The sequence below is a fragment of a genome, unplaced genomic scaffold (assembly GCF_019419815.1).
Source record: "Pyrus x bretschneideri cultivar Hongxiangsu unplaced genomic scaffold, Pyrus_bretschneideri_v1 Contig15, whole genome shotgun sequence".
NCBI classification, from domain to species: Eukaryota; Viridiplantae; Streptophyta; class Magnoliopsida; order Rosales; family Rosaceae; genus Pyrus; species Pyrus x bretschneideri.
The window spans coordinates 2,280,950-2,295,136 of record NW_025999446.1 but is presented as its reverse complement, the minus strand read 5'-3'; the positions used below and the strand labels follow the sequence as shown (position 1 = coordinate 2,295,136).

At 39.5% G+C, this 14,187-nt stretch overlaps 2 protein-coding genes across 5 annotated transcripts; one reads left to right on the top strand and one right to left on the bottom strand.

Moving 5' to 3' along the window:
• Positions 1-326: 326 nt before the first annotated feature.
• On the top strand, positions 327-2,944 carry LOC103959519 (glutamyl-tRNA(Gln) amidotransferase subunit C, chloroplastic/mitochondrial). 3 transcript variants are annotated; one of them, XM_009371870.3, is made up of 6 exons: positions 327-659; positions 750-790; positions 889-944; positions 1,192-1,243; positions 1,343-1,433; positions 1,726-2,944. In XM_009371870.3, exons 1-5 carry the CDS (start codon positions 453-455, stop codon positions 1,416-1,418), a joined length of 432 nt encoding a protein of 143 aa, XP_009370145.2. In that variant the 5' UTR covers positions 327-452; the 3' UTR covers positions 1,419-1,433; positions 1,726-2,944. The 3 variants fall into 3 exon arrangements, with proteins under 3 accessions (XP_009370145.2, XP_048436249.1, XP_009370143.2); XM_048580292.1 differs by having other exon boundaries at positions 1,663-2,944; XM_009371868.3 differs by lacking the exon at positions 1,726-2,944 and having other exon boundaries at positions 328-659; positions 1,343-1,594.
• A 983-nt stretch (positions 2,945-3,927) lies between these two features.
• On the bottom strand, positions 3,928-13,700 carry LOC103959520. Of its 2 annotated transcripts, none has more exons than XM_048580291.1 (22): positions 12,653-13,700; positions 11,089-11,204; positions 10,270-10,478; positions 9,911-10,030; positions 9,563-9,691; positions 9,362-9,487; positions 8,967-9,022; positions 8,736-8,835; positions 8,528-8,645; positions 8,235-8,444; positions 7,790-8,126; positions 7,586-7,679; positions 7,305-7,413; positions 6,861-7,132; positions 6,624-6,751; positions 6,209-6,458; positions 5,857-6,045; positions 5,474-5,760; positions 5,169-5,370; positions 4,843-5,085; positions 4,620-4,702; positions 3,928-4,512 (listed from the first exon to the last, which is right to left on the bottom strand). In XM_048580291.1, exons 1-22 carry the CDS (start codon positions 13,489-13,491, stop codon positions 4,365-4,367), a joined length of 4,365 nt encoding a protein of 1,454 aa, XP_048436248.1. In that variant the 5' UTR covers positions 13,492-13,700; the 3' UTR covers positions 3,928-4,364. The 2 variants fall into 2 exon arrangements, with proteins under 2 accessions (XP_048436248.1, XP_018505967.2); XM_018650451.2 differs by having other exon boundaries at positions 6,209-6,443; positions 12,653-13,698.
• Between the last annotated feature and the right edge of the window lie 487 nt (positions 13,701-14,187).

Genomic DNA, 14,187 nt, shown 5'->3' with positions numbered 1-14,187 from the left:
TATAAATGATTATAAAATATATAGTAAGAGTAGCATTTTTTATCTTTTTATTCAACACATTTGTTTTTTTTTCCTTACGTGGCATAATCTTGTGTTTTGGATCAACTTGTAAATGTATTTTTTTTAAACATACGATAATATCTACACCAAGAGAGTTGGAGACTAGGCTAAGCCTTACAATGCGCTTACCATAATAATGTGGTTCAACTTTATTTTTAACGAAAATCGAACTTACGACAATAAAAATATTTCTAAACCATAGTAATTAGAAACAACTTGTAAATGTTTTGAACGGCGGTGGATGAAAGGATGAGGGCGCAGGAGGGGGAGAGAGCAAGTATGCGTACCCAAGCGTTATTTTGTCATTTCATCAAACAGTAATAGGATGAGCCAAGCTCAGTTGCCAGTCGAGAGAGAAACCAGCGACTTTGAGGATACTACTACGAAGGAAAATGGGAAGCAGAGCTTTGCTTCTACTGAAGGGATTATCTTGTTCCTCGCTACCCAAGAAGCTGCTTTTCCCAAAAGTCCTTCCTCCTCGTAACATCAGTTGGGTTCGAACAAATTGCTCGACACCCAAAAGCAGCGGCCTTCCTTTGGAGCCTCCGGACTTGCCACGCTTGGCCGAGACTGCTCGAATTACTCTGACCCCTCATGAGGTAAGTTATCAAACCCTTAATACTTTGCTTTGATTATTTCCATTCTTTTTGTTCAAATTTTAAATTTTAATTTAATTTCACTCTTATCAGGTAGAAGAATTTGCTCCCAAAATTGGGCAAGTCATAGATTGGTAAAAAACCTTCGTCTTTTTCTCTTTTAATCGATAGAAAATGTTGAAAGTTTGGAAGTATTTTTATGCATTTTTGTAAGTGACATAATTTTTTGCAGGTTTGGACAGCTTCAAGCTGTTGATCTTGAAACTGTGGAGCCCTCAATCAGAGCAGGTAATTGCTTCATAATTCACATTGTTGTTTTCGATTTGTGTTTTTTGTGGGAAAATAAATTAATGAGACTGTAATCAAACCGCATTGCTTCAGCTGCAACGCTGTGCTCATAGTTTATTAATCTAAGGCAGGAGGTTGAGTTTTCGATATTTTCTTTGTTTTGATCAGTTAGATAACCAGAAGATGTATGGATAAAAGTCTTGCTGTATTTTCGCCTTGCGTTTGATTCTGTTTGTGGCAATTGCAGATACTGAAGGCGATAGTTTCCGTGAAGATATTCCTGAAACGTTTGAGAACAGGTGCGATGGTTGTTTCAGTATATTCATGTGTTCGAATTTGGGGTTCACATTTGTTTTCTTTGACAAAGCTATTGAAACTTGTTTTGTGGGGTTCAACAGGGAGGCCATGATTGCTGCCGTTCCAAACTATGAGGAGCCGTATATTAAAGTTCCCAAAGTCTTGAACAAGGAGTAGCACTATTGCTATTAGGTAGTTTTTGCATTCTCTCTTAGAATCTCAAGGGATTAGATGAAACCTATCGATTCAAACGTTTTGTTTATGTTTTCTGATTTTAGAAGTGTCCTCGTTCAGGCTTTTGTTTCAGTATCTGTTTTTTTCACATCAAAGATATGAACTTGTGCTTTCCAACATTTCTCAAAAAGTGATCACCTTCTTCTGTGGTGTAAAAACAAGCTGATTTTATCTTGTGTTGATTTAGGAAAGAGTTCGCTTAGCTTTGATCAGTCTCAGATCTTGTTTTTCGATGATGGTTGGTTATTAGGAATTTGAAGGTAGTTTTAGCTTGAGGACATATCAGGGAAGAAGCCTTTCGCCTTGAACTTTTCGTAATTTCAAGGAGTATGTGCTCAACCATCGTTTGTTGCTTACTAAGCGTTAGAGGATGCATTTTTAGACTTGAAAGATGAGATACCATCCAAGCATTTGCTTGTGGACACCGAGACAAGGAATTGAATTTCAAAGTAATGTTCAAAAGTATCCTTAACCACGACTGGTGCAGAACACCTCAGTAGGTCGAAGGTGGAAGACTGGTTGGGTTTACATGTTATGTGAAGCAGGAAGAGTCATTGATCACTTTTCAAGCTGATACATTGTTCTTGAATCTCGTTTGTGCGTGTGGAGCGCGGAAAGGCAACTGAACTTGGGAAGAGATTCAAGAACAGTATGCACCCGGTGATGGCTCCCGTGTACAGGACCTAGTCTAAGCCAATACTTTTGAGTTTGAGTTTTATTCAGTGATGAATTTTGATGCTATCTTCATTGCTTTGTTCATCACCGCACCTCAGAAACCATATGGTGTCTAGAAGGTTAGGTAACAAAGACGAATGTTAGGGTGTTCATGTCAAGGCAAAAGTGCGCGAGCCGTGTTATTATCTTGTTTTCTTCTATTGTTAGAGGACCTCAACTGAAATACAGGATCCACAACTTTTAATGTCCTCAAATTATACGTGTTTGCTGAGCCCCGCCAGAGTAAGATGGGTTTAAAAATCCGGTAACCCATCCGGTCTGGCGGCTTGGTGTGGCTCGGCGGCTTTTAGTTGCAGCGCGTGCTAGGGTTTGAAAATCTCTCTTTTTCTTCTCTTATTCACACGTTCAATTCAACACAAATATGATGTAACGATAACTATTGCAAACGATAATTCAAGCCAAATTTAAATTTTGAAAACTGTGAAATTAGAGTTCACGCCTCATGGTGAATGTTTCATGCAATCAAGGTCTAGAAAGTATCAAAACTTGAATCCATGTTTTGAATTGGGTGATGAATATTGCGAACGAATTTGTAGAAGTTCATCCTCTTATGCCAGATTTTCAACTTAAATTTGTTGTATCTTGTCCAACATAAAGATTGAAAGGAGCAAATTGAATTAATAGCAAGTAGATAATTCAATAAAAGATTCAAGACTCCTCTTGCTTAAATTATTGTAATAGTTTCAAACTCTCTCATCTCCAAATAATAGTAAAAATTAAAATTAAAATTAAAATTAAAAAAAGAAAAGAAAGAGAGATGGTAAAACTCCAAAATAATTCTTCTTTAACTTAGCATTAACTATCCTGAAGTTTATGGGTTTTCAACATTTGATAAATGAAGTTTTTTTTCATCCCAGAGTGGTACCTGAAGTAGTAATTTTGGAACACTTTCATACATCCGTTAAAGATATTGTTGGCATCCACGTGGACAATGAATGAGTACCATGTGTCAATATGGGCCCACGTGAATATTAAAAAAATTATTAAAAAAAAACTTGGGTTATTTCCTACCTCCCCGACCCTCCCTCCCTTCTCTCCTTTGCACCCTCACTCCCTCACTCCTCTGATCCCTCCCTCCACCTCCCCCGTCAGAACCCATGAGACGACACTAATGTCGAAGGTTTAAAGCAGCAAGAACTGGAAGAGCAACCATGGCTACAGATCTGCATTTCTAGCAGCGCACGACGTCCTCGTGGTTGCCCAGTAGCTCATCAATTTCTCCGACGGTCAAGCCCAACAACCCTTCCGCCTTCCAAGCCTTCAAAGTGATAAATTGGGCGTCAGGTTGGGGTTTTTGCTTTGAGGTTTTTTAATTTTAAATTGAATTATAAATTGGGCGTCAGGTTGGGGTTTTTGCTTTGAGGTTTTTTAATTTTAAATTGAATTGATATGAGGAAAGAGAAGGGAGGGGAGGTGAAGAGGGTGGAGGATAGGGAGGAAGTGGGTCGGGAAGGTGGAGGGGGGGACCATGGGAGTGAGGGAGTGATGATGCAAAGGCAAGAAGGGAGAAAGGGTCGATTTTATAATTTTTTAATATTCATGTGGATCCATATTAACACGTGATGCCTATTCATTGTCCACGTGAACATCACGTCACCAGTTATCAACTGATTTAACAGCAACCTTAACGAATGTATGAAAGTGTCCCAAAATTATGACTTCAGGTACCACTCTAGAATGAAAAAAAACTTAATGTATCAAATGTTGAAAACCAATAAACTTTAGGGTAATAAATTGAGATTAACCCTAACTATTATTATTAAAATGGACCAAGTCAGTCCTGATTACACTTAAAAAGTTAGGGCTGAGGACCAATTAGCCTAGAAAGAGTGACCAATTACTATTTACAAATAAACTTGCTTCCCATTATTCATAACTCAAAAGTGGTTACATAAATCAATCCCTCACTCCCTCTCTCTCTCTCTCTCCCCCTTCTCTCTCTCTTGTATTTCTTTCTTTTTACTTTCACGAGTGTTCATATTTCAGCATTCTCTTTCTTCTCATTTTTTCTAACCTATGTCCTGTCAAATTGTCAATCACTCACCTACTGCCTACTGCTACTGGCAACTGCCGAAATATAACGCGCAACAGAAACGTATCACGATAAGAGAACCGAAACAACTTGTTAATATCTTCTTGTTAAATACGATCACATCACGAATGCCAGAAGAGCTCAAAATCATTGCTGTACAACGAACGGTCTTGAATCTCCAGATTCGCAATGTGCCAATTGATTAGCTGGGATTGAAAAACTTTACAAAGCAGCAGACCAGCGGGAAAAATCCACCATTCACTTTCGTCCCTGCACCCACCAGCCAGACAAACGAACACAACCTGTTAGTTGAGTATTGCGTCGAATATAACTTACCATCTCAACTAATGAAGTTTTCGGCAGAGAGATCCCCTCACATGTTACTCCAGGGTTGAAACGGATGTTTTTTACTTGATGATTGAGTCAAATAATGAACGTAACCGCAACCAAAAGCAACCGCCTGGCAAAAGAACACATGACCAACAGATGATACAAATTAGTGAACCCGTATACAAGTAACCAGTCAACAAGCTTTACAGAGCCAAAGATGCTACTGGGAGAAGGAAGACTTGAAGCAGATCGACAAAAATAGAAACTTACAACATTAAACAAGGATGTAAGGTTCCACAAAGCATATAGACGTGCAAGCCCAGCAGAACGTCTAGGTCCATGACTGAATAGAGCATTGATACCAGCAGGAAACGGGAGAAGTATGCCAAGGGGTAAAATAAATAGAACCAGAAAGACGTCCACCAATGAAATCGAATACAGCTGGAGTAATGTAAGCAAAACTAAGCTCAAATCTCCTAAAAGAAGCATTGAAATGACTAAACCAACGAGATCCTGCAGTTCATAGAAACATATGTTTAGAAATCAGAGATCCCAAGTCCCCAGCTGAGACAAATTAATATAAGCACAAGAGATACCTGGTGTCCAACAGGTTTAGTATTATGAAGTATAAAAGAGAGAAGATAAAACATGTCTCTCTGTTCTTTAAGCGTTTGTAAGTTGTTAGCATCTATAATCCCTCCGTATTCTCTTTTTGGCCTCATAAAATTTTCACTTCTGAGAGACTGGTTTAGGAGCGATTCTCTCAAATGACCAGATGAATCTTCATTGTAGTTTGCACTGAAAGTCAAGGGAAAGACAAAGTCAGACTCAAGGAAGGGGTCTAAATGAAAAGGACTAAATAGGTGTACTATTTCTAAACACAAACATTAGAAGCCATTACCGTGATTCTTCGGTTCGTATGGCTCCATCAATGCTCCTAACAGAGGCAGGTTCACTGTCTTCTTCAAGAACATCCACCACGAGCCCATAATGACAATAACCACAAGATGTAGCCTGAAACCAGGCAAGATCAACACGTACACCATACATTTTCAAAGCAGGATTGGCATAATGTTCTAGCCACTGAAGGACAGGCTGAAGTGTAACTCTTAGCCGCCCACGGCAAACTAAGCGTAACTGTGCATTCAAACCAGCAACCATACGGTACCATGCGGTAGGCGGGACGGACTGCACAGTAAAAAGCATTAAGATTAACATTCTTGAGAAGCTAGAGCATAAAAATATCAGAGCTGGGTTTGGATTCGTCAGCATCAATCAACAAACCTGACTCATGAGGCTTGTAAGAATGTTATCACTGTGAAGTGAGAAAGGGGCCATGTAACTTCCATCACCTCCAAAAGGTAATGAAATAGGAAATCTTTGATTTAAACGAGGGGGAAGATCAGTTCTCTTTTCATCACCACCAAGAAAGACGTCCATATATGCTAGCATTAAATCAGAAGTTGCAGCTACCTGACGGTATTACAGAAAAAGGTTACAGGATGGAAAACCAAGTCCACATAGTGCATGTAAATTAGTTTGAAGCACCCTACTATCATATGAATTGAATTAATCACAGGCAATGTATACATTTAATTCACGACCCTCAGTGCTGAACTTAGAATGAATTTCAAACCTTAATCCCTTCATATAAAGCACGCGAACGGCAAGACCGTAAGCAGGCATGATCATACTCCGATCGAACAAATTCACGCAGATGTTGCAATTTCAATCTTCGGCGCCACTGCTGCCATGACCATGCAAGGGGGTATGCAAGAACAGAAAGAATGATGTACATTGCTCCCTCCCACCATTGATAAGTGGCTATGGAATTAATCTCATCGACAAATGTATTGAATGGCCCCTCATATCTGCCAGAAGGAATGCTATATTTCAAACTATGATCTTTTAGATTTGTTGTAAGTTATAAGTTATAACGCAGACTAAGATCGATAATTAATATGAAGAAAGTCACCATAACTTTAAAGTCCTTAAAATTCCAAGTGGGATATTGAAATGAAAATATAAATGATATATAAAAGTTAACTCACACAATCTCTTTTATTTGTTCTGGAGGTGTGTGGGGCAAATGCCAAGGATCACCAAAAGTATTAGGACCCATAAAGTACATCCGGTGCACATGGCTCTGTGACTCCTCAGCCCTGTTTGTTTCTAAAACCTACAATATGAATACCACCTATTAATCTCAAAAGTGGGGGAAGAGAGAGAGAGAGAGAGATATAGGGAGATAGAGGGAGATAGAGAGGTTCTATTATACAAGAACAAACCTCATTCAATGACTCTAGGAAAGGGAAAGAGTGGTCTATTTGTGAGCCATGTTGAGTGGGAGCAGGGCCTGGTAATTCATCAACCCCAACCAATTTCATACGCGCAACACTGAGTACCAAAGCCAACAGGATGAGGAGCCCAATCAGAAGAAGACCGAATAGCCAAGGCCCACCAAATGTGTAAATCAATTCTTCAAGGGCTGTAAAACAGTTTGGCATGTGATATCTGTCTGAAATGCATTTGTAAGGACAAGGAATCTCAGCAACACCTCCTGATAAGAGAACAAGAAATGGTTTCATGTTTAGATACCAGAAGTGACTTAATATGGTACAGGAGACTAAATACAACAAACAACAAATCAAAGGATGCAATACCACTAAAAACTCAAAGGCAGTAGGCCTGGCTCCTAATAAAGCAATAAATTACTAACGTTAGAGAAGTACCTCGGACAGAAATATAAATCGCACGAGCGGGAAGCTGAGTAGCAGGACAATGATGACAAAGTGCCATATCAGACCCAATAGCATTCTTATAAGTGCCAGCTGGACATGCCTGAGTAAAAAAAAAAGAAAGTTCAATAAGCAATTATTAACATTCAAAGTTTTTCTTATAGACTTACAATGAGTGCATGTTCATGAGTGAGAGAGAGAGATCTTAGAAGTTAGAAAATAACTAGACGATTGCACATAGGAATACAAAGTATGTCCAAACAATGAATATGTACCTCACAAAAGGTCCCATAGAGACCTTTTGGGCAATCTGTACCCGTTAATGTTCCATTTTCTCCAGCACCACCCTGGTCTCCACCCACCCCTCCCCTGCAATATAGTTATAAACCAATAAATTATTTGTGCTTTTCCCTTTTTTTTCTCGGAAAATTAATCATAATAGTCCTTAAGTACATATGAGCAAATTAGACTACACAAACCCTGCAAGGATGCTTCCGTCCACACTTGCAATGGGCTGATACACATCTCCAGTGGGAATATCCGACCAATGAAAATGAATCCTTCCACCACTGCCTCCACCACTGCCGATGGAACTACCATATCCCCCAACACTTGAAAGAATGGCAGTCTCACCAAGAGCTAGTGTTCGCAAGAACAGAAGTACAGTTCCACCAGACCCACCCCCAGGCCCTCCAGTTGTGTTATCAACAAGGGCAAAATTTTCCTCCACAGCAGTCCCTTCAAAACTTTCACCATCAGCTGTCATCACACCTTCAACAGACAAACTTGACAAGGGATGTTCTGAAGAACCCATTACTGTTTGGAAAATACAAAGTATTAGAATGGGAAAAAGAATTGGAAATGGAAACTGTTAATCTTTAAGTCAATTAAAGTGTAAAATATACAAGTCAAACATAAGCTTACTGATAATACCACCGCCAGCAGTTAAGCCAGCTGAAGGGCCATATCCACTTCCACTACCAAGTTCACAAGGCAACTTTGCATTCCCATATGAGATTCCACCCTCAACACAACTGCCATTATAACATGCCACCCCACCTTTACCTCCATGCCCACCACCACTGCCAATTCCATTGCTTAAAATGTTGCCACTGCCAATACCACCAGTACAACCTGCATGCATAAGCAGTAAAGCTTTGCTTAATGTATTCTGGGGTTGGAATTTGGATAGGAAGGTGGGATCCCAAAAATCTTACCCATTCCTGATGTACTTATTTCTCCAGAAGAATGGATAGCAATGGTCCTTGCCCGGTGAAAATTAACAACAGATCCTTTTATGAGGCCTTCAATAATGATATCCTCAACTCGACATACCTGACAAAGAAAAGTAACAGGACTGTAAAACTTGAATACAAAAATTTACTTTTTAGAGCCCCATTACTGCATCACTCAAATGATACGCACCTGAAGAGTAAAGGACAGGGATGAGTTCACATTGCAATCTTCAGGTGGATGAAGTAGCTCATAGGGGCAATGTTTGTTTTCACAATAAAGCTTTGGTGTTCTGTGGAAAATGAAAATCGAAAAATCTAGTAACTAAAGGACCACACAAATCCCCCATTTATTTATTTTAGAGAGAAAAGGGGGAGGGGGGGGCGATAAGATTCAACAGCAATAACCCAAGGTCAAACGTACACAGAATCAGATGTGGCATTCTCTAAAGGACCACGCAAAACAGATCCCGGTCCAACCTTGATAAAGAAAAAAGAAGTCATAAATAATGACGAATTAGAGGAAAATGGGATTTGTTAGCACCATACAGCACATAAATCATCCAAGATAGCTTATCAAATCCCTGGATATGTTTCAATTCAAAATGTCATGGTTAGAAATTTTAAACAACCAATTGATCAAAAATGAACGCAGTCCATTTCTACAGAAACAGTACGAGAAGAACAAGCACAATCCATAGGCTCTCGCATGACCAAAATTGCTAATAAATTTTCAGAATGAACGAATAAACAGTTAATGACATGCGTGTAAACAGAAGATTAGACATTGAGGCTATGACATCAAAGAAAACCACTCACATGAATACTGTAGAATAGCGATAAAACCAGACGCTGTGCTTGAATCCAATCTCCAGGTCCTGATAAGTTCAATAAACCTTGTCCATGAACTCCCAGATTTGCATTAGAGTGTATCACAGATGATCCCTATTATAAACAAAGATTACTTGTCATAAATGAAGACAAACTCTACATAATGCAAAGAGATAGTAAGCAACTTACCCTGAGAACCACCAAGTTGCTAGCCTCGAGTAAGGATGTCTCAACAGCTTCTTCCCCTCCACCATCAATGAGCATCTTGGAATTCCACATCAAGAACATTTTTACAGTCATGCGTAAGGCCCCATACACCTGAAATTAGAAAAGGAGGGGAGGAAAGGCAACAAGTTCAAAAATTGGAATACCATAACATCATATCAAGTTCAAGATCAAAAGAAAAAAATAAATAAATGGCTTCGTACAATGTGAAATTTAATTATCTGAAGGAATTGAAACAAAAAATTGTCAACAAGATTGCATCTTAATATAATAAGGAACTGCATACAATGAAATCCAAAATTTGCCACTTACTTTGATTACAGAGTCGCTCATCAACAATTCTTCAGCCAATAACTCAAACTCTGATGAAGCATAATGTTGAAGTCCAAAGCTTAACACCCCATCACTCAAAAGGCTTATCTGTCCTTGCACCTATACAATGCATAAACAATGGATGACTGAATCTTTTTCTCAAATTTTAAATTCTTTATGGAAATGATACCCGTATTCTCTTTTCAAACTAGACCAAAATCTATATGAAAGTAAGACAAGGGATATAGAAAACACCTTTTATCCAACAAGAAAGTGTTTTTATATAAACCATATGAAAAGCTGAAAATTTACAGAGAATGAAGAAACACTATAGGTTACACATTTTGAGTTCCACAAACCTGGACACGACTCCAAAGTAATGGGACAGTCGCCCTCGCCTTATTTTGAATATAAACATTTGTCCAAAGAGGCTGATAAGGAAACTCCATAAGAAGTGATTCTGTATCTGTTGACCTGTTATGATTGCTAACAATAAGGCTTCGAGGAACTGCATCATATAAAGTCCCAGCCCCGCCTGCATTTTCTGGGCAAGCATAGCTATTTCCTCCTGATAATGAGATAATTAATGTCACATCCCCTCGTTCCACATCAAGAAGTAATTACCACCAAAACAATTTTTCGAACTCCTCCAAGAGGGCTTTCATAAAAGCTGACACATTTCAATTTTCAGAATTGCATAACTTAAATATATAAAAATAGGAAAGTGTTGTTGGCACTCTAAAAATCTCATTCTACACTCCTCACAAATGTATTTTTCTTTCTAAATATAGAGAGTTTGGAGTGTAGAATGAGAATTTTGGAGTGCTAATAACAATTCCGTAAAAATAAATAATAATTTATCTTCTGATAGATGACATTTTAAGAATAAAAGCTAAACTGAAATGAGTTACTTGAAGAGAATCAGTCTTTAACAAGTAAAGTAAACAACAAGATCAGTGGAACGATCGTGAACACTAAAATTACTTTTCGAAGAAATTTAATATTGAAATCAGAACAGCAGATTACGAAACAAGAGAAACTACTGAGAGAATATTATAAAATGCTAAAAAACGGGTCAAGAAAATCTCAAACATTGAATTGAACATAAGATTTGTCCAAAATTTTTATAAGAAATCACAATACAATTAGCCATGTCAGGCAAACACATGGTGTCTCACCATGCACAAAAATTTTGGGGTCATCGTGCCTGCTATAGACATCAACTGACACTCTTCCACCACCACCACCAGCGTAACCATCACCACCACAAGCACTTATCCTGCCACTACCAGTCCTGCACTTCATAACAACAAAATTCTTTAGAAGGCATAAAGGTCACCCTGCATAAGATTCACATCCTGTTGATACAACTTGATGCAGATGTAAAGCACAATCGTACCAACAGTCACATGGACTTGGGAAATGAGAACAATGAGATGAAGCATGGTGGCATAAGAATCACATTTGAATAATAAGTAAAATGACCATGTTTTGATGCACAACTACAGAGTTACCACAGACCCCAGTTGTTACCTTTCTAGCATTTTTGTCACCAGTGTAGAAACAACAATGAAAACACAGATTCAAACATAAAATCAAAATTTAAGATCAAACATCATTCGTTCACTTTACTTATCCACAAAAACTTGGATGTAAACTAAACAAGAGTTTTTAGAACACATCTCAAGACTCAAAAGTACAGCCAATTGTGACTGAAACAGCGCACAAATATCATCTCTGACATTCTATAAGAAAAATCTGGGTGAACACAACATAGAACTGTAAAATTTTATTCCAATTGATCAAAATTTATGTCATGTCAGTTCTTTCAGTGTTCCATTCTATTTGACTTGCCTCAACAACTTAAAACTCAACCAAACAAAGGGTTATAATCCAGGGAAATCTCTGAGAATTCGAGGTCATGTGCGAAAATCTTAAATGGGGCCCTCCTTAATATAATCTTTTAGGAAAATACTAATATTTTTTAACATACTAATTTTTGTCTTGGACATTGTACAAGGAAAATGATAATAAACACACACCCTTTTTAACCTCTCAGACACCTATTTTTAATCTTGTCTGTTGTTTTTGTGTGATTTATTCAATTCGATGGCCAAAAATAAAAGTATCTGAGAAGCTTAAAATGGTGTGTGAAAATCAGTTGCCAATAAACAAATCTATTATTACAACTAACACAAACTTTAAAACTAAAACTCATAATCAATTAAGAATCACTCAAGTCAAATTCATAACATAAAACACCTAAATTTACTATGTCCATTCAATTAACAATCGTATTATAATATACATTAAATGCCTTACATGAATCAAATTGTTAGTTCTTCACTCCAAGTAAATGAACGATCTCATGTATTTGGGGATTTACTTAAGAGCACTATTATGAGTTATGGACTTATGAGAGAGAAATAATCCAATATTATTTTCCCTATTAGGCTATTATATATTTATATACTATTGAAAAAATCATATTATATATATATGGGGTGCAGATACATCTGTGATGGAAACATTTCAGTTCCCTAGCATTTCTGTTAACTGAACAAATAAACTCAAACTCGCCATCTTACCGACAGTAAATTTATATCTACTTTCTCCTACATATCATCAACATATGCATCAAAAACACAAAAAAGATCATTTAACAGAAAAAACCACTACAGAACATCTAATTATTAATTAAATTAAGAAAAAAAAAAAAGGAGAATTGATAATGAACATTACATTCTATGAGCCTTAATGTAGATACTGCCACCAGAACCACCGCCACCTCTATTCCCTCCGCCACCGCCTTCAGCCAAAACACTTCCCTCCACCACCAGCAATTCCTTCACTTGGAGCCTCACCCTCCCTCCCCCTAAACCTCCATAATCCACCTCCTTACTCGTCGACCCGCCTCGGCTCCCAAAACTAGCCGGCCTCTGCAGCGTCGACCACGAGTATGCATCCCCTCCCCACACGTCCTCCGGAAGCTTCGTCTTGTCCACCAAACAACACGCCCCCCGCCCTCCGTGTCCTCCACCCGCCCCATCTATCCCCTGCGGAGTTCCACTCGTCTGCGGCGGCGGCTTCCCAGCCAAAGCCGTCGTGTTCAGCGCCGAGCCGTTGAGGAAGCTCGCATTGCACGCCGTGAGCTCGAAAGCCCCGGCCAAAAGCGACGCGTTGCTGCCTAAGCTAAAGTTACCAGTAATGTTAATAATTATCGCGCAGCCATGAATCGCGCAGCCGAATCTCACCCCGGGCAGGATATAAAAGTTGCCCTTCCCTGTTATGTACACGTCGGTGGTGAGGTTCAAATCGGAGACTATCTGACACGTGGCGTCCAGAGAGCCGACGCCGCCGAGGTCATCGGTGCAAGAGACCGACGGCGGGAGCGGCGGAGGAGGTGGCGGAGCCGGCGGCGAGTAGTCTTGGTGGAAGAGATAGGAATCGGAATCGGAGGAATCGGTAAACGAAAAGTCCTCATCTTCGGACGCGAGGAGGAGGTGGCTAGGGTTTGCGGTTAGGGCAACAAGGGCGGAGAGGAATGCGAGGAGGAGAGTGGGAGTGCGGAAGCGAGCCATTCACTGGTGGCAAGAGTCATTACTCATCAGATTGAATTGGAAATTTGTTGAGGCAAATTGGAATTAGGGATTTTCGAATACTATCAAAACGCACAAATCAGGGTGCGAAGTTTTGCGTTTTGGTGTGTGAATTGTCCAGAAGAAATCCGACTGGCAACCCTAGAAATCGCTTCTGCAACAATGACGGAGAGAGAGGGGACACAGAAACTTCATCGAGTTTTGGGAAGGTTGAGGAGGTTAAAGGAAATCATCGCCCGCATCAGGTTCCACATAAACCTTACTCGTGCAACGCAACTATTGGCTATTGTGTACGAGTATTGTGGGACCGTCCTACCAGGATTGGTGAACCGGGTTAGAGTTTCGTAGGATTGAGCGTAGGTTATCGCACAGTCAGATGGATCTCACGCTTCTATAGAGAGCGTTTCCGACACTCTCCGAGATAACGGGTACAGATGATGAAGAAGCGGGAAAACGACGACGTTTACTATTGTTGGCGCGTGGCGGAGGCAGGAAATTTGACAGCAAAAAAGTAACGGCTACTTCCCCGCGGGTGAGCTAATTGCGTGACCGATGGATGAAGTTCTGCCAGCGAGGCAGCTCCCATGAAGTTTGACTTAATTCATCAACGGGAATCGGGGAATGGATTGGTCTGTGACGTCGGTGAGGTGAGAGGAGGGTGACATGGTCGTTTTCTTA

Excerpts from the sequence above, each read along its gene's own strand:
- LOC103959520 (XM_048580291.1), bottom strand. The coding sequence starts at position 13,491 with ATGGCTCGCTTCCGCACTCCCACTCTCCTCCTCGCATTCCTCTCCGCC. Across the intron at positions 8,127-8,234 it reads TGCTGGCGGTGGTATTATCA|TAATGGGTTCTTCAGAACAT; the intron begins GTAAGCTTATGT and ends TTTTCCAAACAG. Across the intron at positions 5,371-5,473 it reads ATACGAACCGAAGAATCACG|TGCAAACTACAATGAAGATT; the intron begins GTAATGGCTTCT and ends CTTGACTTTCAG.
- LOC103959519 (XM_009371870.3), top strand. The coding sequence starts at position 453 with ATGGGAAGCAGAGCTTTGCTTCTACTGAAGGGATTATCTTGTTCCTCG. Across the intron at positions 660-749 it reads TTACTCTGACCCCTCATGAG|GTAGAAGAATTTGCTCCCAA; the intron begins GTAAGTTATCAA and ends CACTCTTATCAG. Across the intron at positions 945-1,191 it reads GGAGCCCTCAATCAGAGCAG|ATACTGAAGGCGATAGTTTC; the intron begins GTAATTGCTTCA and ends TGGCAATTGCAG.